Here is a 24,087-nt window from a genome sequence, read left to right on the forward strand (position 1 = left end):
ATTGTCAAGTTGTGCAGGTCTGATTTAAAGAAAATAAAACTTGGATTAGAGCAAGCACCTTCTTTAAAAACAGTCAATAAGAGGACAGCTGGAGGACAGTAGGAATGAGCTGGTCAGAAAAGAGTCAGAATGGAAACAGGAGGGTCCAGAATGGTAGATGTCCAAATTCTATGGACGACTGAGCCCTAGGAAGGCTATGGCAAGACTAGACCAGTGTCTGTTCAGAGGGAGCCGCGCCAAATATTGGGAGAAGTAGGGTGGGCCGAATCAGGAGACAAGAGGGCAGGAGCTATCAAGCACGGGCAGGAAAGACCACATAGTAGAGGGACCCTGACTCCCCCCACTTCAGAAGGCTTCAGCACTGCTTGGACATCCATCTGTCTTCCTTTCTTTTTCCCCTCTTTCTATTTTTATATGTATCTTTTGGTCTCTGCAATTATTTTTTTTCCCCAAATTTTTTCTCCCCTTTTAGGCTGTCTCTTCATTTATCTCTTCCATTCCTTCACTGACTGATATATGGCATTATTACAGTATTTCCTTTAAAATATTATTTTGTGTTATTGGAACTTGCTATTTTAAGATGCTATGGGACTATTAACTGACTGTTCTTCTGAGTCTAACTCCAGGTATGGATAACAACAAAGGCGATCTGAGCCTCCAATCCATGATGCCAGTAAGCCCGTGAGATGCTGGTATGAACTGAAAAAGGTGATTTCATGGGAAAGGTGGGAGAGCGGCTGTTCAACCTGGGCTGAGGTAGGATTCTCCTGGCTCAACTTCCCCAATGACACCTGGCACACTTTAAGCCTGACTGAATGCAAGTTGACAATCTACTCCTGCCTGGAACTGAAGTTGGGGAGATACTGTTTCCCTGCAATGTCCCTACTCTTAGTAGCAATTTCCTATAGTCAAAAGGTTTGTAAGCTTAATACCAGATCTATTAAATTATAGATTGTTGGTAGGGGAACATCTGAGGTTAAGTCTAAAATTAAGCTATTAGGCTTAGGACTTTAGAGTAACAACAAGTTAGGGTCCTTTAATTCTTAGTAATACTGTGGAGACAATTAGGTCAAGGGCTTATGAAGTTAGCATACATAATTATTATTTGTGTCTCAGTCGGTTAATGTTAAAAAAAAATTCATTTGTGGTCTATATTGTAAATGCTTTAAAAGAAGTATCAACTTGACCAAAAGTTGGAATTGTTTATGTGATATAAACTATGTTAAAAATGAAAAAGTAAAATAAAAAAACCCAAAAAATAAAATATTATTTTGCCAAATCAAAATGTATGCTCCTCTTCTTCAATAAAAAAAGTGATTTTTCACTTTTTGTACTCAAAGTTTGCCATACAAAAGACAGAATAAAAAATACCCAAATGAATTTAAGTTGCTTTTTCTTTCCATGTAATCCTCATTTGAGAGTCAGTGATTTCTCAAAACAAAAAGAGCTCTATATCACTCCTCTAAAGAAGAGAATGAAATAACGAAACAGTATGCAGAAATAACCACATTAATTCTAGGTTAAAACCAGATGTCTTAGCAAGTTGCATTATAAAACTGCTCAGTATAGACCTACAATCTGCTGAAGTCCACACAACCTTTTTGAAAACCAGTTTGCTGGTTTGAGGTTAAGAGTTGGGCTGTTTCCATCTTCCTCCCATGTTCAAGTCAGATTAGTGCATGCAACAGAAAAATCTACCATCAACCAAAAAACCCACCCAGCAGCACAGTAAAAGCTGATTCATTCATAGGGCAACCAGAGCCCAAGAGGGGCTTTCCTCTAGTGAGTAAAATAGTTCAAAAACAAAGGCCAAGTGAGAGCTGGGTCAGAACATCACACTTAAGTCTCACAGACACAGACTCACACTCACACTCTCTCTCTCTCTCTCTCTCTCCCTCTCACACTCTCTCTCTCTCTCACACACACACACACACACGCACTGCTATATTTATCAATCCACAAAATATTTTCCAATCCGATTTCTATTGTGACTAAGCAGCTAGTGCTGAATGGGTCAACATTCTCTGGCTTTACACTGTCATAAGTTATTACCTCTAAAGTACACAGGCAAACAGCTAAGGGCAAGGTTGATATGCATGACTGAACAAGTATGTCCCGAGTGTTATATTTAATTTAGCTTTATGTTCTCTATCAGCCCTTGAGATCTAGAAAGATCCTTGGAGTCACTGGAAATGGGAGGTTCAACTTGGCTAAATGTTAGTTTTCAAGTTTTATGAGCCAGTTTTAATGCTTGGGAAGCAACCAGCTTTTTAGCAGGGTCAGATATTTTTGATTAGTCTAAAATTCATCAATTTCCCAAGGGCTTCTCATTTTGACAAATGCGTTAATTAAATGAAGCCGAGAAGTTCAGAATCTCCCATAAAATAAAACATACAGTGGACCACCAGTTCAAGAAACGGGGTCTAACACAGACACCAATCTTAGCGGAGGCCTGCACATTTACAATTTTCCCCAAAGTGAGGCCAACGGAGCCTTAACCCCTACTGTTTTCCATAATTTTTCATTCCCAGTTTGATTTTACGGATCAATTTAATTAATATCATGAATCACATTTCTGACGGGCAATCTGTTTTAACAGGCATGCTCAAAATCTCCCCCAGACATCGAACATAAACTATACTGAACATTAGGATTTTTTTTTTTTAAAAATGAGCTCCTTCAGGTCAGGGCTTGTTTTAGTTTCACTAGAGAAAGTAGTCTTTGCACAGCTGGGGAAGGAGTTCTCAGGCATGTACCGGCCAAAACAATGATTATCTGGGGATAACAGCCGCTAGGTGGCGCAATGGACAGCATGAAGGGCCTGGAGTCAGGAAGACTCCTGCTCCTAAATTCAAATCTGACCTCAGACACCAGCTGTGTGACCTTGGGCAAGTCACTTAACCCTGCTTGCCTCAGTTTCCTATCTGTCACATGGGCTGGAGAAAAAAAATGCCAAACCACTCCAATATCTTTGCCAAGAAAACCCCAAATGGGGTCATGAAGAGTTGGACACAACGGAACAACAATTTCAGATGCACTCTACAAATATTTTGTTTTATCTTCACAATAAGCTGAAGGGATAGAAGCTGTTATTATCACCCCCACTTTAAAGGTAAGGAAACTGAGGTAGACAGAGGGGACTGATTTGCTTCTGAGGTCACATTTGGGCTCAGGTCTTTCTATTCCAGGACCAGTGTTCTAGCCACTGGGCCATCTGACTGGTGGTCCCACGAAGCCAATCTATTGCAGGGTTCCTAACTGAATTCTTTTCAGAGCAAGCCAGAGTTCCCACTGAAGTCACTGAAGAGCCCAGGGCAGCTTCCACAGCACTGAGGCACCAAAGAAAGCCTTAAGTGATACTTTATTCACCATACTTTGTCAAAGTAACATTAATGAAACATCTGCGTGAAATGGAGGATACCAAAGGTTCATGCTGAGCAACTACAAAAACCAGGATAGTAAGGACAGCATTTATATGGTGGCTTAAGGTTTACAAACTGCTTTAGAAATATGACCTCTTTGGACCTTCAAAATATCCCTGGGAGGCAAGTGCTATTATTAGTCTCATTTTACAGATGAGAAACATCTTAGCATCTCAAGAGAGGCTCCAGGACTTGCCCAGGGTCCCACAGCTAGCAGGAGGCAGGCCAGATCTTAACTCCAGTCTTCTGGACTCTAGTGAATGAACCTGTAAACTTTTTTTGAGGGGGAGGGCACACACAAACAGTCTTTGGGTATTCATAATATGTCCTTTTCCTGGGCAAATCTACTGGGATTAATTCCAACAAGCATTTAGTAAACATTCAATAGATGCCTGGTAATAGAAAAAAACATAAGGGTGCTAAATGATATCTGCTTGATTTTTAATTTTTAAACTTCAATAATTGAAGTCTTAAGAAAGTTTTTTTTTTAAAAATAGAAATAAAGAAAAATGCTGAGCTTGGGAGTAAGGGAGATGAGGGAAGACTGTGTCCTTTCATTTGCTGTAGCCGCACCCTGCCTTACACACATAGGGTGGCCTTCCCCAGAAGGGCTGCTGGGAGCAGGGATCTGGCCATTTGAAAACCTGGCTCTATCTCTAGCACTTAGCAAAGTGAATTATGTACACAGAGTAAGCTCTTCATTTCTGGAAAGGAGTCCATAGACTGCACTTCAAAGCTAATCTATTACATTTTAAGAGGCTTCATTATGTAACTGACCAGAATCCAGCCTTCTTTGGCGGAACCAGCAGCCATGTCAGTTGGGACAACTGTCCATGTGTTTTAAAGGCATTTAGAGACTGGATGTATCACACTTAAATCCTAAATTTTTGAAGCTGAAAAGTTGAAAAATGCACATGGATATTATGAAGACTTTATTCTTCTCTCATCAATTAGTATTCATTAGTTCCTAGATCCAATGCTAGAAGGGTCATCAGAGGCCATGTTCCATAAACAGTTGCTGAAATAAGGCTAACAAATTTACCCAACACCAGGTTACACTTAATAGCTATGTTAAATCAATTTATTTTGACTTCTGTGTAATAAGCAAAATAAAGAAGTCTCAAGACCATGTTTACTCATAAAAAGGGGAACAGTTCAAAAGGATATCAATGCTACAGCACCCTTTTCTTTTTTTGCCCAGTATTACTTTGGAAATTGCAATCAATAATGCAAACCTGAGGGTTTCTCCTCTCTTATGAAAACAAGAGTTCATAACTTCGTGCTTATTAACACCAGCAATGAAATATGACATGAATAGGAAACACTCCTTACTTGCCAGAAGTTATTTAAAAATCATTAAAACAGTAGACAACAAAGGGGGCACCTTCACTAATATAGAGTATCACAGAGTTAGAGCACGTTGAAATCTGGAAACTGGAGTCATGTTCATGATACAGACACTTCTGATCTGCCAAAGGACCCCAGTCCTGGGGAGCAGCTCGTGGGCCCAGTGCTACCAAAGCTAGTGGAAAACGGGCAGAACTGTCAGACTTGGGAATGATCTTAAGCAGTTACTAAAATACCAAGAGTCACAGGGCTTTCAGGTGATCCAAGACAGCTGATTTTTAAGGCTGTAGACACGAAGCAAAAGGTAACCTTTGAAAAGGTAAGGATGCAGGGAAGGGGGCAGGAGAAAAAGGAAAGGATGAAAATAACCCAGCTACTATGTCTGGGGTAAAATAGCCCACTTTTTGTTCTCATATTCTCTCAATGAATAATTTACATCATCTTATGAACATTAGCTAAATTTCACCCCTTTCCTAGAGAACTAAGGTGGCATGGACCAGTGATAGACAGCCCTTGGATCAAAGGAGATGGAGATGAGTCAGGCCGGAGCCCCACATGACATTCAGGGCTGTGTGACAGAATGATAAATGGCACACGGCCTGGTTAACCTCTGAATTTTCAGTCTCCTCCTAAGTCAAATAGGGATAAAATGCACACTATTACTTCACAGGAATCCACAGAGGATCACAAGTCACAGTATGTAAAGTGATTGTAAAGCAATATTTAAATATCTAGAGGCACCACAGAGTGGCAGTCTTGGAGGCAGAGAGTTGGATTCAAATCTACTTCTGATGCACACAGGCTAGATAGCCATGGGCAAATTTTTCAATGCCCCATGTAACGTTTTTAAAGCTGTGAGTCACCCCAAAGTGGTCAATCTGCACCAGTGGGTGGAGTTTCCAAAAGGGGAGTTCCACACACAAATAAAATCATAGGTCAGTCAATAAACACTTATAAAATGCCCACTATGTGCCAAGCTTGCATTGTGCTAAGAGCTGGGGATACAAAGAAAGGCAGAAGTCATTCCTTGCCCTAGAGAAGCTCGGAACATGCCAATAACTGCACAAACAAGATAAATCTAGGACAAACTGAAGGTAAGCAACAAAGGGAAGGCACTGGCATCAAGGGGAGACTTTCTGAGGGTGGGATTTTAGCTGGAAAGGAGTTAGGAGGAGGAGATGAGGAAGGAGGGCAGTCCAGCCCTCCCCTTCCATGAGAATGCCCAGAGCCAAGAGATGGATTGTTCATGGAAGCGCCACGAAGAGACAGTCATTGGATTAAAGGGCCCACGTCAAGGTGTAAGGTGTAAAATGACTAGAAAGGTTGGAGAGGATCAGGTTATAAAGGACTGGTTTTATATTTGATCGTGAAGGTGAGAGGAGTCACAGAAGTTTATCATGTAGGGCAGTGACATGGTCAGACCTGAGTTTTAGGAAGATCACAGGTGAGTGGAGCAGGGATTCATGTGGGGAGATTTGAAAAAGTGAGACCAACCAGATAGATGAGATGTGAGGTGTGATGAGGGCTGTACCAGGGTGGGGGCAAGTAGTAGAGGAGACAAGGGGGAAGTATATAATACTGACAGCACTTGGCAATAGACTGGATATAGGAAATGAAAGTAAAGAGTCAAGGATGACACCTCAGATTTGAGTCAGGGTGACTAAAAAGATGGTTTCACCTTTGAGTTAGGATGAGCGAAAGGCTGGGGGGGGGGGAGGGAGATAGAGTTCTTCGCTGGACCAAAAACATGCTCACACAAATGTCACCCGGATCTACAAAACAAAGCTAGGTAGTTTTTGGTCTCATTAAAAAAAAAAAAGAACCTGTAACTTTCATTTGCCAATCATTTCTCTTTTTTTTTCATTTAATTTATATATATTTTTAGTTACATGTAGCAAAATATTTTTACATTGATTTTTTAAAATTTTGAGTTCCAAATTCTTGCCCTTCCCCTTCCTTGAGAAGGCAAGCAGTTTAATATAGATTATACATGTGCAGTCATATAAAACATTTCCATATTGCTAACTATTTTTTAAATGAAAAGAAAATTTTTCAAAAATAGTTTTTCTGATAGAAGAAATCTTAAGGTATTTTACACAAAAAGGTTACTTAAGGTTTGTAGTGTGATTTATTTCTGAGGCTCTGTTGCAATATCAATTGTCTCCACCTTTTACTAGCGTAATCCCTCTGGAATAAATTTAGCCACATCTGGAAATATTCTACTACAAAACTTGAGAAATGCTAATTACTTTCCTAAAATTCTCTGAAAAAGTGAAAAAAATTAAATAAGTTTTTATTCTTAATCCAAAATCTCCAAAGCTTCATGACCTTTTAAAAGAAAATCAACACCCTTGAACAAATATATGCAGACAATGCCTCAATTTTGGCATTTAAAAACTTAAAAACAAACAAACAAAACCTCTGTGATTCCACGGAAATGAAGAATATAGTTAAAGTCTCCACGATCAGGCCTTGGATTTTGCCTAGCCAGTTGGCATTTCACCAGCAGTAACATACCAGAGATGTTAGATAAGTAAAAGGTTGATCTGAGGCCTGTTTCTAGGGACAAAAATGTTTTGTGGTTCTGGATGTACTAAGTCATTTTTTTCCAGTGACAATACAATAGTTCTATATTTTGAATAATAGGAAAAGGCATCTGCAAAAAGAAGGTCAAAGAGGATGAAAACTTTAGGCCAAATGAAAGTGGCACAGAATTGTCTTCAACGAGACATTTCATTCCCATACTCTAGGAAATGATGAACAATGACCTTGAAAAAAAAAACCCACCTCATTGTTAGTTTGGTTTTATACTTGTATTTGGAAACAGCAACATGAAGGTAAATTTGAACACTGAAAAAGATTGACTTATGTGGACAAAAAGAAAAGTCAGGTTCAAAGAGAGAACTTAACTTTTTAACTATGTGTAGGTTTAATATTTATGAAAATCAAAGAACTTTCATTAAAACCCATAATCCTGGTCTTTGAATTACACTAGATAGTAATATCAGCTCAAGGAGGAAGCAAAACAGCTTTATAGTCAATGAAACAAGTTGTGGTTCAAATGCTGAATGCATTTCCCCTACAAAGGATGGTTCTAAATCAATCTGTTAACCAGGTGTAAAACACCCCTGGTTTTAGAAATGTTTCCTGGCCATACATGGACAACGTCTAATAATCCAGTTTCTCCTTTCTGCCATTCAGGGACCTAACAAATGTATTATTAAACAAATATTCCTCCCAAAGACCAACAGTTTCTAGCGATGGATAGTAGAGGTTTGGGGGAAAAATAAATGTTAGATGTCACACCTTGACAAGGGGCACAAACAGTTAATTGGGGAGAAGATGACAACCAAACAAGCCAAAGATTTCTTCCCCCACACCCCCAGCCCTCTTCCCTCCAACAGGATTTAAGCTTCACGGTGATACTTACATACTGTGTCTGACTCAAACGTTTGGTTTCAATAATGTGCCCAGTCTTGTCAGTAAAAACCTCCTCTTTACAACATCCCTGCTGTGTCTCCTTCCCCCAGGTGAAGGTCCTCATCACCTGCAGCCAGGCCCACAGCAACAGCACTCTAACCAATCTCTGTGCCTCATCTCTGCCCACTCCAGTCTAGCCTTCCACCAATCACAGGTCAGGCCTCATCTCCGGCCATGAACTCTGGCGGTTCCTGGCTCCTCAATCCTCTCTAAGCACTTGACAATCCAGCTACAGGAGCCTTGCTGCAATTCTTCATATGCTCCATCTCCCAACTCAGAGCCTTTGCACGGGCTGTGCCCCAGCTTGGAATGCTTCCTTCAGGACTGGCTCAAAACCCACTTGAAGCAGGAGGCCTTTTCCAGTCTTTGGTGTTACCTTTATCTACTCTGCATCGACTCCAGGATAAACCCAGATGCTTGGTTGGTTGTTGTCCTTCGTTCTCAAAGAGGACAAAAATGACATCACTATGATTAAGTCAAATTTCAGTGTGTCCTACTGCAGTTGATCAAACCAATACGAGCTCAGAATTACTACATATTAGGCACAGACAGTCCATGTCATTTGGGGTGAATACCACAAATTTGGGCATCTTACATTTCCTTTGTGCTGTCTAAACTCTGTTTTGCTCATAGAGCACAGCACCCTTTCTGATGTGGGCCCACCATGCTGAGCCGTCCTGTGCCAGTCTTTGGCATTATGTTTATCTACTCTGCATTGACTCTAGGATAAACCTAGATATTTACATATCGTCTCCAGCATTAGAAAGTGAGCCCCTAGAGGGCAGGATGGTCTTTAGCCTCTCTTGGTATCCCCCTGGGCCTCAGTAGAATAGCAGAATCTATAAGGAATTTAAGAAATGCCAGGGGCTGCGATCTGATTTTAGGTTGAATTGAACTTACACACACTCCAAGTTTTTAAAAAATCTAACGACAAAAAAAACTATAAAAGAATCACATTAACTTTGGTTTGTTAGGGGAGGGAGCTAAAGAAAAATCTTAAGAAGAGTCTACCAACAACAGTGATTCAGACCTTGCGTCCCAAACAGCTTGTGGCTCTCTGCCCTCCCTGTTGCTTCATGCTGTGGGCCCCAAGCCAGACCCAAAGAGACCTCTATCTCATCAGTAATGATACCCCCTCAGCTACTGACAAACCAAGCCAAACTCTGGCCAGCTTGGCAGTTTAGTGACAGATAAATATGGAAACCCTAACCCTAGAAGATCAATAAGGACTCTTCCCACTGCATCCACATCCTATGGTCCTGAGGCTTTCCTCTATTTGGAAGCTCACAGCCAGATTCTCTTTCTGAGAATGCCCTGGGCCTCCACTGCCTTTGCCAATAATAATCTGGAAAGAATACTGGATTGGGGCTCAGCATCCTAGCTCTGCAACTGGAACTACAGGTGTGACCCTAAGCAAGTCACTTCACCTCTCAGTTCTCCCAGCGTGTAAAAGCAAAATGTGAATTAGACAACACCCAATATCCTGGGAAGGCAGCTGGCCACACAGTGCATGGAACTCTGGACCTGGAGTCAGCAAGAACTAAATCCAAATCTGGTCTTGGTAGTTTACTAGCTGTGTGATGCTGGGAAGTTACTTCACCTCTCTCTACTTCAGTTTTCCCACCTGTAAAATGGAGATATAACAGCACAATGCGCCCAAGGTGTTTGTGAGCATGCAGCATCTGGATCGCAGTACATTCATCTAGACGTGCTCCCCCTCCCCCTACCTTCCAGCCAGAAAGTTATACTCCCTGTTGTAACCCTCAGGCACAGGATGACACTCAACCCAGTTCACATTTGCATAGGGCTTGCAAAATTTTGAGAGTTGCTTCAAAGGTAGGTGGATTTCCCAGGTTCAGGCCAGAGATTTTGTGGCTGTAGGGAATACAATAGGAGAAAATTCCATCCCCCAAGGCAGATTAGCTACCGTAGACAGTTCTCAGGGGGCACAGGGCGCTTTAGTGACTAGCCCAGAAAACAGACATTATCTGAAGAAACTGAAGTGGAAATCTTTCTCAAGCTGAGGGCCCTAGCCTCTACTATCCCTTCTCAGTGCACATAATATCAGTGTTTTACAGAGCAGGAACATGAATGGTGAAATGATTGAGGTGAGGCTCACGAATCTAGGAGCCTTAGAAGGTCATTGAGGTCCAAACCCATACATTTTCAGATGACAGTGATATGCCAAAACCAGCTCAGTTGTGCAGTGGATAAAACACTGGGCCTGGAGTCAGGAGGACCTGAGTTCAAATTCAGTCTCACACATTTACCACAGGGCAAGTCACTTGGCCCTGTTTGCCTCAGTTTCCTCATCTGTAAAATGAGCTGGAGAAGGAAGTAGCAAAGCACTCCAGTATCTTTGCCAGGAAAACTCCAAGTGGGGTCAAGAAGAGACTAATGACTAAAGAAAAACAAAGTAGTGGCAGAGGCAGGATTTAACCCATTTGACTCCAAAACCAGAAATCTTTCCAGTGATTTGCAACTAAGCAGTGTCTGGGTCTGGACCTGAGATCCTGTCATACTCCATCCAAATAAACTCAGGCCACTCAGGCACTGAACTTGGGAATCAAGAGGAGCCAGGTGGTTGCTCCGTAGAAAGAGAGGACTACCTGCCTGGGAATCGAGAGGACGAGAGTCCAAGGATCCTGGCCAAACTACAGTACTTATCTCTCTCTGGCCCTCTTTATCTCAAATATGACACCAAGAAATAGAAGCCTCTCCAGGGAATGCAAACATATATAGGCCTCTCTTCCCCGAGACACGCCCACCTCCCCCTCCCCCAAGACTTTTCCCTTACTTTGTAAATGCTTAAAAGTGGATTCATTGTTTCCACAGAGGAAAAGAAGCTCTGTAAGTGCAGAGAGGTTTCCATTTTTTGTCTTTGTATCACCAGTCAGGCCCAAAGTATCAACCATCCCAGAAGTCTTTAATCTCCCAAGGCCCCAGACAACTCTCTAAATTACAGGAGAGGGAAGATACTATGTGTATAGACATATATGTGTATGCAAATATCCAAAACACAGTAACATACAAAACAGACAAGGTGATTTTGGAGGAGGAGGCTGGAGGAGTAAGGAAAAGTCAAGACAGAACTGGCGGCCCTGGAGCAAAGTCTTAAAGGAAGAGAGTTTCTAAGAGGTGAGGAGGGAGGGCATTTTGGATGTGGAGGGTGGTCAAGGCAAAGGCACAGATGAGAAGTGGAGTAATGAGAAGGGGAGATAGTACTTAACCTGCCTGGATCTGTGTCCTTACCTACCAAATTGGGAAAGGGGGGGGAGGGGAGGATGATTAAACTTTACCCTTTCACTAGATGAGTCCCTTTGAGCTCTACATCTAAGATCCTAAGAGGGACAGAGCAGGAACCATGGAACAGGTGAAAAGGACTTCTATGTAATATGCCTGGAAAACTAGCTATGTTGGGAAGGGTTTTTAATTGCCAGAAGTTTATATTTGTTGGGTAAGCTAGTTTTCATCTCCATGAGTCTCAGTTTCCTCATCTATAAAATGAGAGGGGTGGGCTACATGGAGTCAGACCCCTTCCAGTCTTACATCTACAATCCTAAAGATGAGGTTCAGACTCTGGGAACTTCCTTGAACTCCCCCTGAATCTTCCCACTTAATCTGGCCTTTCATACTCAAATCTGTTGCCCTAGGCCTAGCCTGGCCTTCCATTGTCGGTTACCTCTCGATAGCCCCACCTACATCCCATCCAGAATTGGCTTCCAGCTGTTTCCCACCCTGGATCACAACATTAGTTACCCCAATCCCATCAAGATCCTCCTTAGACCCTCCTAGGAGACCCCTAGACCCCCTCTAGATCTTTCCCACGGACTTTCTGTATATAAATTCCATCTCGCCTCCATGAAGGCACTCAGATTCCATCCAGCTCAGACTTCGTCTAGCTGAGATTCTATCCGGCCCCCTGGTGAGTGCAAGCGTTACAAATGCTTAGGCTCCTTAAGAGGCAACCCAAGGTGGCGAATCTTTAATAAACTTTGGTTTTAAGAAGTCTGGAGTCGAACTCATTCTAGCAGGACCTGGGGGTGTGAGTACTTTCGGGCACAACACCCCAACCTTATCAGTAGGATCCTATTTATATTACCTTGACCTTGCCAAGTCCCTTCCCCTCCCCCGCCTCAGTTTCCTCATCTGTAAATGAAGGGATTATTAGACTAGGCGATCTCTACGGCCCCTTCCTGCGCTACTCCCACGATCCTATGTTAGCCTCAGTTTCCCGACCTGTAAAATGAAGGGGCTGCGCGGTGATAAGGGGGTTAGCCGCCTCAGAGGAGGCAGCAGCCACGAGGGATGCTCCCCGCCGCCAGGAAATCCCCAGGAGCGGAGAAAGGCAGAGGGAAGCCTAGACGGGGGACCCCGGGGCGGGGGTCCTGACGCCCCGCCCCACACCTGCCGCACACCTGGAGCGCCGGGCCGGCTTCCCCCTCCTGCCCCCAGGGGCCCCTCCCCCACCCCTCCCCCCGCGACCCCTCCCCCACCCCTCCTCCCGCCGCCCCTCCCCCGCGGCCCCTCCCCCTCACCTTGCCGTTCTTGGGGCTGCCGTTCAGGAACAGGGTGACCCGCCTCATCGCGCTGCCCGCGCCGGGTCCCGAGGGAGCCGCCACCCCCCCGCCTTCCCCCTCCCCCCCGCCACCCACCCGGGACTCAGAGGCAGCCCTCAGCCTGACCCGCCTCCCTGGGGGGGGGTCCTTCCGCCCCAGACCCCAACACACACACACACACCCCCGAGAGCCGTCCCCTCCCACTCTCCACACCCCACTACTCCGCCCGTTCCTGGCCTTTCCCCCTCACCCCGCCCTCGGAGAGACTGGCGGCGACGCAGACCAATCACCGAGCAAGGCCGGAGGCCGCTTGTCCAATCGCGAGGAGTAGGGGGTGGGCCCGAATTTAACGTGACAGAGGGAGGAGGCTCAAGTGGGACGAAGAAAAGGGCCAATAGAAAGCTGAGGCAGCCTCGGGGCGGGAACTCGGAGGATGACGGCTCCAGCGTCCGTCCAATCGCGAAGCAGTGCGAGGGAAGCCAGGGTGCGCGAGGGGGAGGAACAGCGACCCACTCCAGGGACAGCCCCACTGTCCCGCCCCTCTTTCCCCTCAGTCGACCAATCGCGGAAGCGCCATCCGTCCGGAATTGCCTATTGGCTACGATCGAACCCCGGCATCCGCTTGTGATTGGTCCAAAGGTAACTTTTCGAAATCGCGGGAGCCAACCCCAAGAAGTATCTGCAGCCGGCGGGAATAGTCGTCTCTTTCGGATGGACTCTCCAGAGGATCCCTCCGCCGAGAACATGAAGAAGTCCTTGCGGCAGTGGAGCAGGCCCCGCGTTTGCGCAGGCGCGCGATGGGACGGCGGAGGGATACGCGGAGGCGGAGGCCGGGCGGTTGGCGACGAGAGCCGACGCGCTGACGGAGGCCCTCGTGATGGGACGGGCTGCGCCGCCGGCCGTTTGAACCTGGTGGCGGGACATGGCAGCGGAGGCGGACGGGAGGTGAGGGATCGCGGGCCGCCCGGCGCGCCGGGGCACCGGCGAGAGGCGAGGGAAGGAAGAGGGACCGGAGCGAGCCTGGCTCGTCGTCTTGGCCTTCCCGAAGCCTCGCGTGCAGTAGGCGCTTAATTAGTGCCCGTCCTTTCGTGCTCTGGGAGCCTCGCTTTGCCGATCTGTGACTGTGGAGGTTCGGCCAGGTCGTCTCCTCCTGGGCTCAGCTGAGGTTCGGTCCCTGCGGGAAGCCTTCCCCCCCGTCCCCCCATTCATTCCCCTTGGCTTTCTTTATCTCTGAGCTCTCTGGGTCATCTCCGAGTGCGAATCTGCCTCCGTGGATGGCGGCTGGGCGTCTGTCTGGGCGTCCTTCTGTCCCTGCGTCTCTCCTCTGTCTCCTTTCCCTGTGCATCTTTATGTCTGTCTGTCTGGGCGTCCTTCTGTCCCTGCGTCTCTCCTCTCTCTCCTTTCCCTGTGCATCTTTATCTCTGTCTGTCTGGGCGTCCTTCTGTCCCTGCGTCTCTCCTCTGTCTCCTTTCCCTGTGCATCTTTATGTCTGTCTGTCTGGGCGTCCTTCTGTCCCTGCGTCTCTCCTCTCTCTCCTTTCCCTGTGCATCTTTATCTCTGTCTGTCTGGGAGTCCTTCTGTCCCTGCGTCTCTCCTCTTTCTCCTTTCCCTGTGCATCTTTATGTCTGTCTGCCCGGGAGTCCTTCTGTCCCTGCGTCTGTCTGTCTCCTTTCCCTGTGCATGTTTATCTCTGTCTGTCTGGGAGTCCTTCTGTCCCTGCGTCTCTCCTCTGTCTCCTTTCCCTGTGCATCTTTATCTCTGTCTGTCTGGGAGTCCTTCTGTCCCTGCGTCTCTGTCTCTCTCCTTTCCCTGTGCATCTTTATGTCTGTCTGCCCGGGAGTCCTTCTGTCCCTGCGTCTGTCTGTCTCCTTTCCCTGTGCATGTTTATCTCTGTCTGTCTGGGCGTCCTTCTGTCCCTGCGTCTGTCTGTCTCCTTTCCCTGTGCATGTTTATCTCTGTCTGTCTGGGCGTCCTTCTGTCCCTGCGTCTGTCTGTCTCTTTTCCCTGTGCATCTTTATCTCTGCGTCTGTCTGGGCGTCCTTCTGTCCCTACGTCTCTCCTCTGTCTCCTTTCCCTGTGCATCTTTATCTCTGTCTGTCTGGGAGTCCTTCTGTCCCTGCGTCTCTCCTCTGTCTCCTTTCCCTGTGCATCTTTATCTCTGTCTGTCTGGGAGTCCTTCTGTCCCTGCGTCTCTCCTCTGTCTCCTTTCCCTGTGCATCTTTATCTCTGTCTGTCTGGGAGTCCTTCTGTCCCTGCGTCTCTCCTCTGTCTCCTTTCCCTGTGCATCTTTATCTCTGTCTGTCTGGGAGTCCTTCTGTCCCTGCGTCTCTCCTCTGTCTCCTTTCCCTGTGCATCTTTATCTCTGTCTGTCTGGGAGTCCTTCTGTCCCTGCGTCTCTCCTCTGTCTCCTTTCCCTGTGCATGTTTATCTCTGTCTGTCTGGGAGTCCTTCTGTCCCTGCGTCTCTCCTCTGTCTCCTTTCCCTGTGCATCTTTATCTCTGTCTGTCTGGGAGTCCTTCTGTCCCTGCGTCTCTGTCTCTCTCCTTTCCCTGTGCATCTTTATGTCTGTCTGCCCGGGAGTCCTTCTGTCCCTGCGTCTGTCTGTCTCCTTTCCCTGTGCATGTTTATCTCTGTCTGTCTGGGCGTCCTTCTGTCCCTGCGTCTGTCTGTCTCCTTTCCCTGTGCATGTTTATCTCTGTCTGTCTGGGCGTCCTTCTGTCCCTGCGTCTGTCTGTCTCTTTTCCCTGTGCATCTTTATCTCTGCGTCTGTCTGGGCGTCCTTCTGTCCCTGCGTCTCTCCTCTGTCTCCTTTCCCTGTGCATCTTTATCTCTGTCTGTCTGGGAGTCCTTCTGTCCCTGCGTCTCTCCTCTGTCTCCTTTCCCTGTGCATCTTTATCTCTGTCTGTCTGGGAGTCCTTCTGTCCCTGCGTCTCTCCTCTGTCTCCTTTCCCTGTGCATCTTTATGTCTGTCTGTCTGGGCGTCCTTCTGTCCCTGCGTCTCTCCTCTCTCTCCTTTCCCTGTGCATCTTTATCTCTGTCTGTCTGGGAGTCCTTCTGTCCCTGCGTCTCTCCTCTTTCTCCTTTCCCTGTGCATCTTTATGTCTGTCTGCCCGGGAGTCCTTCTGTCCCTGCGTCTGTCTGTCTCCTTTCCCTGTGCATGTTTATCTCTGTCTGTCTGGGAGTCCTTCTGTCCCTGCGTCTCTCCTCTGTCTCCTTTCCCTGTGCATCTTTATCTCTGTCTGTCTGGGAGTCCTTCTGTCCCTGCGTCTCTGTCTCTCTCCTTTCCCTGTGCATCTTTATGTCTGTCTGCCCGGGAGTCCTTCTGTCCCTGCGTCTGTCTGTCTCCTTTCCCTGTGCATGTTTATCTCTGTCTGTCTGGGCGTCCTTCTGTCCCTGCGTCTGTCTGTCTCCTTTCCCTGTGCATGTTTATCTCTGTCTGTCTGGGCGTCCTTCTGTCCCTGCGTCTGTCTGTCTCTTTTCCCTGTGCATCTTTATCTCTGCGTCTGTCTGGGCGTCCTTCTGTCCCTACGTCTCTCCTCTGTCTCCTTTCCCTGTGCATCTTTATCTCTGTCTGTCTGGGAGTCCTTCTGTCCCTGCGTCTCTCCTCTGTCTCCTTTCCCTGTGCATCTTTATCTCTGTCTGTCTGGGAGTCCTTCTGTCCCTGCGTCTCTCCTCTGTCTCCTTTCCCTGTGCATCTTTATCTCTGTCTGTCTGGGAGTCCTTCTGTCCCTGCGTCTCTCCTCTGTCTCCTTTCCCTGTGCATCTTTATCTCTGTCTGTCTGGGAGTCCTTCTGTCCCTGCGTCTCTCCTCTGTCTCCTTTCCCTGTGCATCTTTATCTCTGTCTGTCTGGGAGTCCTTCTGTCCCTGCGTCTCTGTCTCTCTCCTTTCCCTGTGCATCTTTATGTCTGTCTGCCCGGGAGTCCTTCTGTCCCTGCGTCTGTCTGTCTCCTTTCCCTGTGCATGTTTATCTCTGTCTGTCTGGGCGTCCTTCTGTCCCTGCGTCTGTCTGTCTCCTTTCCCTGTGCATGTTTATCTCTGTCTGTCTGGGCGTCCTTCTGTCCCTGCGTCTGTCTGTCTCTTTTCCCTGTGCATCTTTATCTCTGCGTCTGTCTGGGCGTCCTTCTGTCCCTGCGTCTCTCCTCTGTCTCCTTTCCCTGTGCATCTTTATCTCTGTCTGTCTGGGAGTCCTTCTGTCCCTGCGTCTCTCCTCTGTCTCCTTTCCCTGTGCATCTTTATCTCTGTCTGTCTGGGAGTCCTTCTGTCCCTGCGTCTCTCCTCTGTCTCCTTTCCCTGTGCATCTTTATCTCTGTCTGTCTGGGAGTCCTTCTGTCCCTGCGTCTCTCCTCTGTCTCCTTTCCCTGTGCATCTTTATCTCTGTCTGTCTGGGAGTCCTTCTGTCCCTGCGTCTCTGTCTCTCTCCTTTCCCTGTGCATCTTTATCTCTGTGTCTGTCAGTTCATCTTTATGTAGCTCAGTTTCACCGAATATCTTAGTCTCTTTGTTTCTCTGTCTCTGTCTACTCCCTGCTCTCTCCGGGTCTCCATAGGTTTCTGTCTCTGTGTATTTCTGTCTCAATCTCTCTGGCTCTGGGTCTCCATCTCTCTCCTTGTTGTGGTTTGCTCTTCATTTATGAAGAGGACCAGGACATCCAGGGGGTGACAGCATGACATGCAAGAGAATGGGATTTAAGTGAGGCAGGGCTCTGCATAATCACCAGCCTCACCTTCTCCCACTTTATCTTGTATTTTTTCAGTGGGTAGAGAGCTGGCCTCTCCACTGTGAACACATCCAGATTATGTGACCCCACAGAGAGCCACTAACCTATGTTGCTCTTACGGCTGTAGTAAGGGGCAGAACTTTGGTAGGGGGAGTCTTCTCCCCTGGAATTTCCTTGTACTGGTAAAATCACGGGTCCATTTTCTGCCCCTGACCTTGTCTCCATTTTTCTGTTTATCTCTTTACTGGGTGTTGGAGAATGCAGGTAGTGTTCAAATGGGAGTCGGGAAGCAAAGTCCCTTTTGAGTTTACCTTTGATTTGCAGTGTATATATGTCATGTAGGTGTGTAGTATTTCTATGTTATCTCCCCCATTAGAACGTGAGCTCCATTAGGGTAGAGACTTTGGGTTTGGTTTAGTTTTTACCATTTCTGTGTATCCTCAGCCTTTAGCAGAGTGCCCAGTACAAAGTAAGCGTTTAATAAATTCACATTCTTTGCTTGGCTTCAGATCCTTCCTCTGGCACTTGCTTTCTGTATGCCCCTGGTCTAGGCACTTGACCTTCCTAGTCCTGTTTCCTTATTTGTAAAATTGGGATAAAAGCACCTTTGCATAGCTACTCTTTGCATACCTTGTAGTGCTAAGCTTGTGTTTTTATTAGTATTGTTTTTATTGTAGTTTTTATGATATGTTTGCAGTAGCATCCTAATTGGTATCCTTCCCTTAAGTGTCTTCTGAAGTCCATCCTCCAAAGTTGCCAAAATGATATTACAAGATCTACTCCCCTGCCCAGAATGCTGCTGAGCCCTGGGATCCGGTGCAGATGTGGTCATTGAGTAGTCACAGCACAGTCTTAGCCTGTCTTTCCAACCTCGTCATACATAGCCAGCCTGGCTGCCCCTCTTACCTGCCCTTCCTCACACAGCTCCATGGCTCATCTTCAGCTGTTCCTCTTTGTGTTGGAATCCCAAATTTTCTGCAGAACTCAGCCTCCTTCTGCTCTGCCTGTTACCCTATAGGTAGTTTGTATACATTTATGTGTAATCCATGGAAACCACTGGGGCCTCTCCCAGAGCATTTACACTCCTGTGCTGGGGGAAGATTGAAATAGAAGCTTTCACAGACTCTCCTGGAACTGCATCAAGGGCCCGTTATGTCCCGGGAACTACTCAAGGCCCTAGGGAGAAAAGGCAGAAATCTTACCTGGTTGGTCCCTGCTCTCAAGGAGAGTTTGCTCTATTGAGGAAATAGGGCCATGTGTGGAGACTAAATCTGGGGGAACCAGAAGAGGCTTCATGTGGAAGTTGGTGCTTCCTTTTCAGGTGAGGGATTCTTGGGGGTGGCAGGAAGGAGGAGGCACTTGGCAGGCATGGGAGTCCTCTTCAGCTAAAGTGTAGACCGAGAAAGCAGAGTGTGGGAAGGGGGGTGGACAAGGAGGCAGGGCCCAGGTCAAGAAAGCCAAGACCACTGGGAGATCCTGGGGTCAGATCCCTCCTCTGGCCCTTAAAGCCTTGACAGAGTACTTCCATATTCCTTCAGTGTCACTGCTCCTCGTTAAGATGAGGGAGCAGAAGACCTGGCAAGAATAGGTCATTTGTACTCACTCTCCTGGGATGTTGGTCTCTTGGTCTTTTGTCTGTGGTGGAAAATCAGAAGGACCCAAGGCCCAGTTCTCGCCCAGAGCTCAGTAACTGAATCTCTGAACATCAGTTTCCTGGATAATGGGATGCTGGTCATACTTGCCTTTCGTACTCATTAGGTCATAATACTGAAATGAGATCTGTGAAATTCTCCATAGACTGTAAAGCTCTTAGATGATGTCCAAGGTTGCTTCCAGCTCTGATTCCCAGGACTTTACATTCCATTCTGTTTAGCATCCTTCCAGAGCTCTTGGTAAATAGTGCACAGCATAGTAAAGTCATAAAAACACCCTCAGCCCAAGTATTGCCCGGTTCTCTTGAAGTAACAAAAGGCCTGGGTACAGTTTGCTGTAAGAAATTTATAGGAGTCCAGGGACCAGGGACCTAGTGAGAAAACCGACAGGGTATGATTTGTAGTATGGCAGAATGTCTGGAGGGAGTAAGATTGTTGAACAATTCATGATTGGCATACATGTTGGCAACTTATTTCTCTATCACAGCTTCATGAGGATGAAATCTTCCTCTTACCTGAAATTTCTGTCTCCTCCAAAAACACTTTAAACATGTCTTGTGTTTGTTGTTAAAAAGTGTAGGACAAGTTGCCTTTGGAACCAGAGGACTTTGGTTAAATCTTAGCTCTGAGACCTACTTTTGGGACCTTGGTAAATCACTTTACCTTTCAGAGGTGGGATTCTCAGAGGAGTTAGTGCTAAAAAAGGACCTTAGCAGTCATTAGTCCAACACTGTCATTTTACTATCAGTTTATTGGGGCACAGTGGATAGAGTGCCAGGCCTGAAATCTGGAAAAGTCCTCTTCCTGCGATCAAATCTGGCCTCAGACACTTCCTAGCTGTGTGACTCTGGGCAAGTCACTTTACACTGTTTGCCCCGGTCTCCTTATCTATAAAGTGAACTGGAGAAGAAAATGGCCAACCAGTATCTTTTCCAAGAAAACTCCAAATGAGGTCATGAAGAGTCAGAAATGACCGAAAACATCTGACATAATTCTAACAGATTGAGGCTAATGCTAGGTAGTGGGTGATAGATGTGAAGTAGTACTATATTCTGTCTAGCATGTGGATCAATTTTAGGTAATGCACAGAGGCAAATGTAATATAGAAATGGGGAAATTGACTATAATGTAGAATTTCTAAAGAGAAATCATGAGACATAGACAAGTGACTTAATCAAAGTCACCAAAGCATTCAGTAGCAAGCTAAAATGTGCACTTACACCTCTAAATTCGATTTTTCTTATTTCAATTAAGCTTTATCTCTTTAATTTAAAAATTGCTTTTCCCCTCTTCCCTTCTTTGTTACCCCGTCACCAACCTGAAGCCACTGAGATGGAAGAGAAACAAAACTCCTGGTACATGTTGAAACTGTCTCAGTCTGACTTCTGTCAGAAGTGGGGAGCATATGTCATGATGACTCCTAGGCAACTCTAATTGATCTTTGCAGTAATGTTGTTATTGTAGAAATTGTTCTCCTGATTCTGTTCAATTCTGCATCAATCATACACCTTTCCAGCTTTCTCCCCTTTGTCATTTTTATGGCATAATAGTGTTCCATCACATATATAAGCTATAACTTGCTCCGGTCTCCCTCAATTGATGAGTACCCCCCTCAGTTTTTACCTCTCTGCAACCTCAAAAAGATCTGCTAGAAGTAATTTATTATTCTTTCTATTACACCATTGACATCTCTCATCAATATTTGTAAATTCCTTCTTGACCTTTGGCATTTGTTTGATCTCTTTATCTATTTCATCCTGTCCTTTCTGTTTTATATTCAAAACTTTCCTCAGGACTAAGGGCATGCATATGTTGTTATGTCCATGTAATTATACTAAAATTTTAGCTAAGTTTCCTAAATTAATCAAAGCCACTTTAGACTTTTTTCCATTAGCCATCATATTCCTTATCTTTTAGATGGATATCATTTCAGAAGCCACGGATGGACTTGAAATCAAGGAGCCTGTTATGGATGGTATTGGTATGTGGGGATCAGTTTTCTTATCTTGGAATTTAGGATTTGGAAATCTTTAAAATTTTTGTGCCATAATTCATACTATGCAATGTCTTGCTTTAGTTTTAGAAAATAGGTATTTAGTTGAGGAAAAGTATTTACTCCACCAAAAACAAGAAGCAGCAGTGGACCCAACCTTCAAGACGCCAGATAAATTTAAGACCCCATTGAACTTTTCTGCTGTAACAGTGGAGCAGTTTGGAATTACACCAGAGAGTTTTGTGAAGAATTCACCAGGTAAGAGCAGAAGATGACTTTCTAGGTCACTTTTTAAGAACTACTTGAACTTGAACTACTGGGTAGCCTTTTTTTTCTTTCCTTTTTTTATCTATCTTACCTATATAGCTCTTTGGTTGGAATAACTTGTTTGGCTATTCAAACTACCTTTTGGGGCAGCTAGGTGGTGCAGTGAATAGAGCACCAGTGCAGGAGTCAGGAGGACCTGAGTTCAAATTTCACCTCAGACACTTGACATGCACCATCTGTGAGACCTTGGGCAAGCCACTTAACCCCAATTGCCTTATTCTGGGTCATCTCCAGTCATCCTGATGAATATCTGGTCACTGGATTCAGATGACTGGAGAAGTGAGGCTGGTGACCTGCACACCCTCCCTCACTCACAAAGTCAAGTGCAAAGTCATGTCATTATTTCTCTGATGGCATGGTCTTCTTCAGCAAAGAAGGATGAATACAGCACCTTTTGCATGAGGACTTCGGTCTTAGCAGAGCTGAGTTTATCGTAATACAAATGAACTCATCACTGAACTAGATTTCTTCAGTCCCTTTCCTATATAGGAGAGGAAAAAAATCTTTTTTAGGTTACGTGAATTTTCTTGTTTCAGTGTTTCAGACAATCCATGGTTTCATCATTTTGGATCTTCCCTCTTCTAATGTAGATCCTGGTATCTTGACAGTTCAATCTATGGCCCTGTGAACCATCTTTAACAGTAGAAATAAGATTTATACCAGGAATGCAGGGCTGATTCAATATTAGAAAAACAATTAATATTATTGATCATATCAACAACAAAACTAACAGAAACCACGTGATTATTTCAATAGATGCAGAAAAAGCTTTTGACAAAAATACAACACCACTGGAGAGCACAGGAATAAAGGGAACCTTCCATAAAATAATAGGCAGCATCTACCTGAAACCTTCAGCAAGCATTATATGCAGTGGGGATAAGCCAGATGCATTCCCAATAAGATCAGGCGTGAAACAAGGATGTCCATTATCACCACTATTAATTCAATATAGTACTAGAAATGTTAGCTGTAGCAATAAGAGAAGAAAAAGAAATTGAAGAAATCAGAATAGGCAAAGATGAAACTAAGTGATCACTCTTTACAGATGATATGATGGTAGACTTAGAGAATCCCAGAGATTCAAGTAAAAAACTACTTGAAATAAGAAACAACTTTGGCAGAGTTGCAGGTTGCAAAATAAGCCTGCACAAATCTTCTGCATTTCTATATATTACTGACAAAGCCCAACAGCAAGAGATAGAAAGAGAAATCCCATTTAAAGCTAGGGCAAACACTATAAAATACTTGGGAATTTACCTGCCAAAACAAATCCAGGAACTATATGAACACAAATACAAACACTTTATACACAAATAAAGTCAGATATAAGTAAGTGGAAAAATATCAGTTCCTCATGGGTACACCAACCCAATATAATGAAAATGACAATTCTACTTAAATTAATTTACTTATTCAGTTCCATACCAATCAAGCTATCAGATAATTATTTTCTAGAGCTAGAAAAAAATACCAGAATTCATTTAGAAGAACAAAAAGTCCAGAATATCAAGGGAAGTAATGAAAAGAAATGCTAGGGAAGGTGGCCTAGCCCTACCTGATCTCAAATTGTATTATAAAGCAGCAGTTATCAAAACCCACTTGGTACTGGCTAAGAAACAGAAGGGTAGACCAGTGGAATAGGCTAGGTACTCAAGACACAGTAGGCAATGAATATAGCACTCTACTGTTTGATAAGCCCAAGGACCCCAGCTTCTGGGATAAGAACTCACTGTTTGACAAAGATTGGTGGGAAAACTGGATAACAGTGTGACAGAACTGGTATAGACCAATTACTGACACTGTACACAAGAAATAAATCCAAATGGATACATGATCAAGGTATAAAGATTGATACTATAAACAAATTAGGGGAGCGTGTAATAGTGTATTTGTCAGATTTATGGAGAAGGGAAGAATTTTTGTTTAAACAAGAGATAGAAAACACTATGAAGTGCAAAATGGATAATTTTGATTACATTAAATTGAAAAGTTTTTGCACAAACCTAATGCAACTAAGATTAAGAGCAAAGCAGAAAAATGGGAAAGAATTTTTGCAGCTAGTGTCTGTGATAAAAGCCTCATCTCTAAAATATATAGAGAACTGAGTCAAATGTACAAGAATACAAGTCATTCCCCAACTGATAAATGGTCAAAGTGTATGAACAGGCAGTTTTCAGAGGAAGAAATTAAAGCTATCTATAGTCATGAAAAAATGCTCTAAATAACTATTGATTGGAGAAATGCAAATCAAAACAACTCTGAGGTACCACATCACATCTATCAGATTGGCTAGCATGATGAAACAGGAAGATGATAAATGTTGGAGAGATGTGGGAGAGTTGGAACACTAATTCATTGTTGGTGGAGCTGTGATCTCATCCAACCGTTCTGGAGAGCAATTTGGGACTATGCCCAAAGGGCTACACAAATGTGCATACCCTTTGATCCAGCAATTTCGCTTCTAGGATTGTATCCCCAAGAGATCATAAAAATGGGAAAGGGTCCCACATGTACAAAAATATCTATAGCAGCTCTCTTCGTAGTGGCCAAAAACTGGAAATCGAGGGGATGCCTATCAATTGGGGAA

At 44.8% G+C, this 24,087-nt stretch overlaps 2 protein-coding genes across 8 annotated transcripts in view; one reads left to right on the forward strand and one right to left on the reverse strand.

Annotated features, from left to right (window-relative positions):
* Nucleotides 1-12,896, reverse strand: part of KCTD9 (potassium channel tetramerization domain containing 9) — a 34,416-nt gene extending 21,520 nt beyond the window's left edge. Inside the window, exon 1 of one of the 5 annotated variants that reach the window (XM_072637509.1) lies at nucleotides 12,788-12,895. In XM_072637509.1, coding sequence (XP_072493610.1) covers nucleotides 12,788-12,835 — 48 coding nt within the window. In that variant the 5' untranslated portion in view covers nucleotides 12,836-12,895. Of the gene's footprint in view, nucleotides 1-8,199; nucleotides 8,387-12,787 lie in introns of those variants that run through there. The other 4 variants (XM_072637337.1, XM_072637588.1, XM_072637428.1 and 1 more) reach the window with 4 other exon arrangements.
* Nucleotides 12,897-13,504: 608 nt separating this feature from the next.
* CDCA2 (cell division cycle associated 2) overlaps nucleotides 13,505-24,087 on the forward strand; it is a 53,360-nt gene continuing 42,777 nt past the window's right edge. For 2 of the 3 annotated variants that reach the window (XM_072637074.1, XM_072637080.1), the window contains exons 1-3: nucleotides 13,505-13,753; nucleotides 21,095-21,158; nucleotides 21,255-21,428. In XM_072637074.1, the coding sequence (XP_072493175.1) occupies nucleotides 13,520-13,753; nucleotides 21,095-21,158; nucleotides 21,255-21,428 (472 nt within the window). In that variant the 5' untranslated portion in view covers nucleotides 13,505-13,519. Of the gene's footprint in view, nucleotides 13,974-21,094; nucleotides 21,159-21,254; nucleotides 21,429-24,087 lie in introns of all 3 variants that reach the window. The other variant, XM_072637089.1, reaches the window with a different exon arrangement.

The sequence above is a fragment of the Notamacropus eugenii genome, chromosome 1 (assembly GCF_028372415.1).
Source record: "Notamacropus eugenii isolate mMacEug1 chromosome 1, mMacEug1.pri_v2, whole genome shotgun sequence".
NCBI lineage: Eukaryota > Metazoa > Chordata > Mammalia > Diprotodontia > Macropodidae > Notamacropus > Notamacropus eugenii.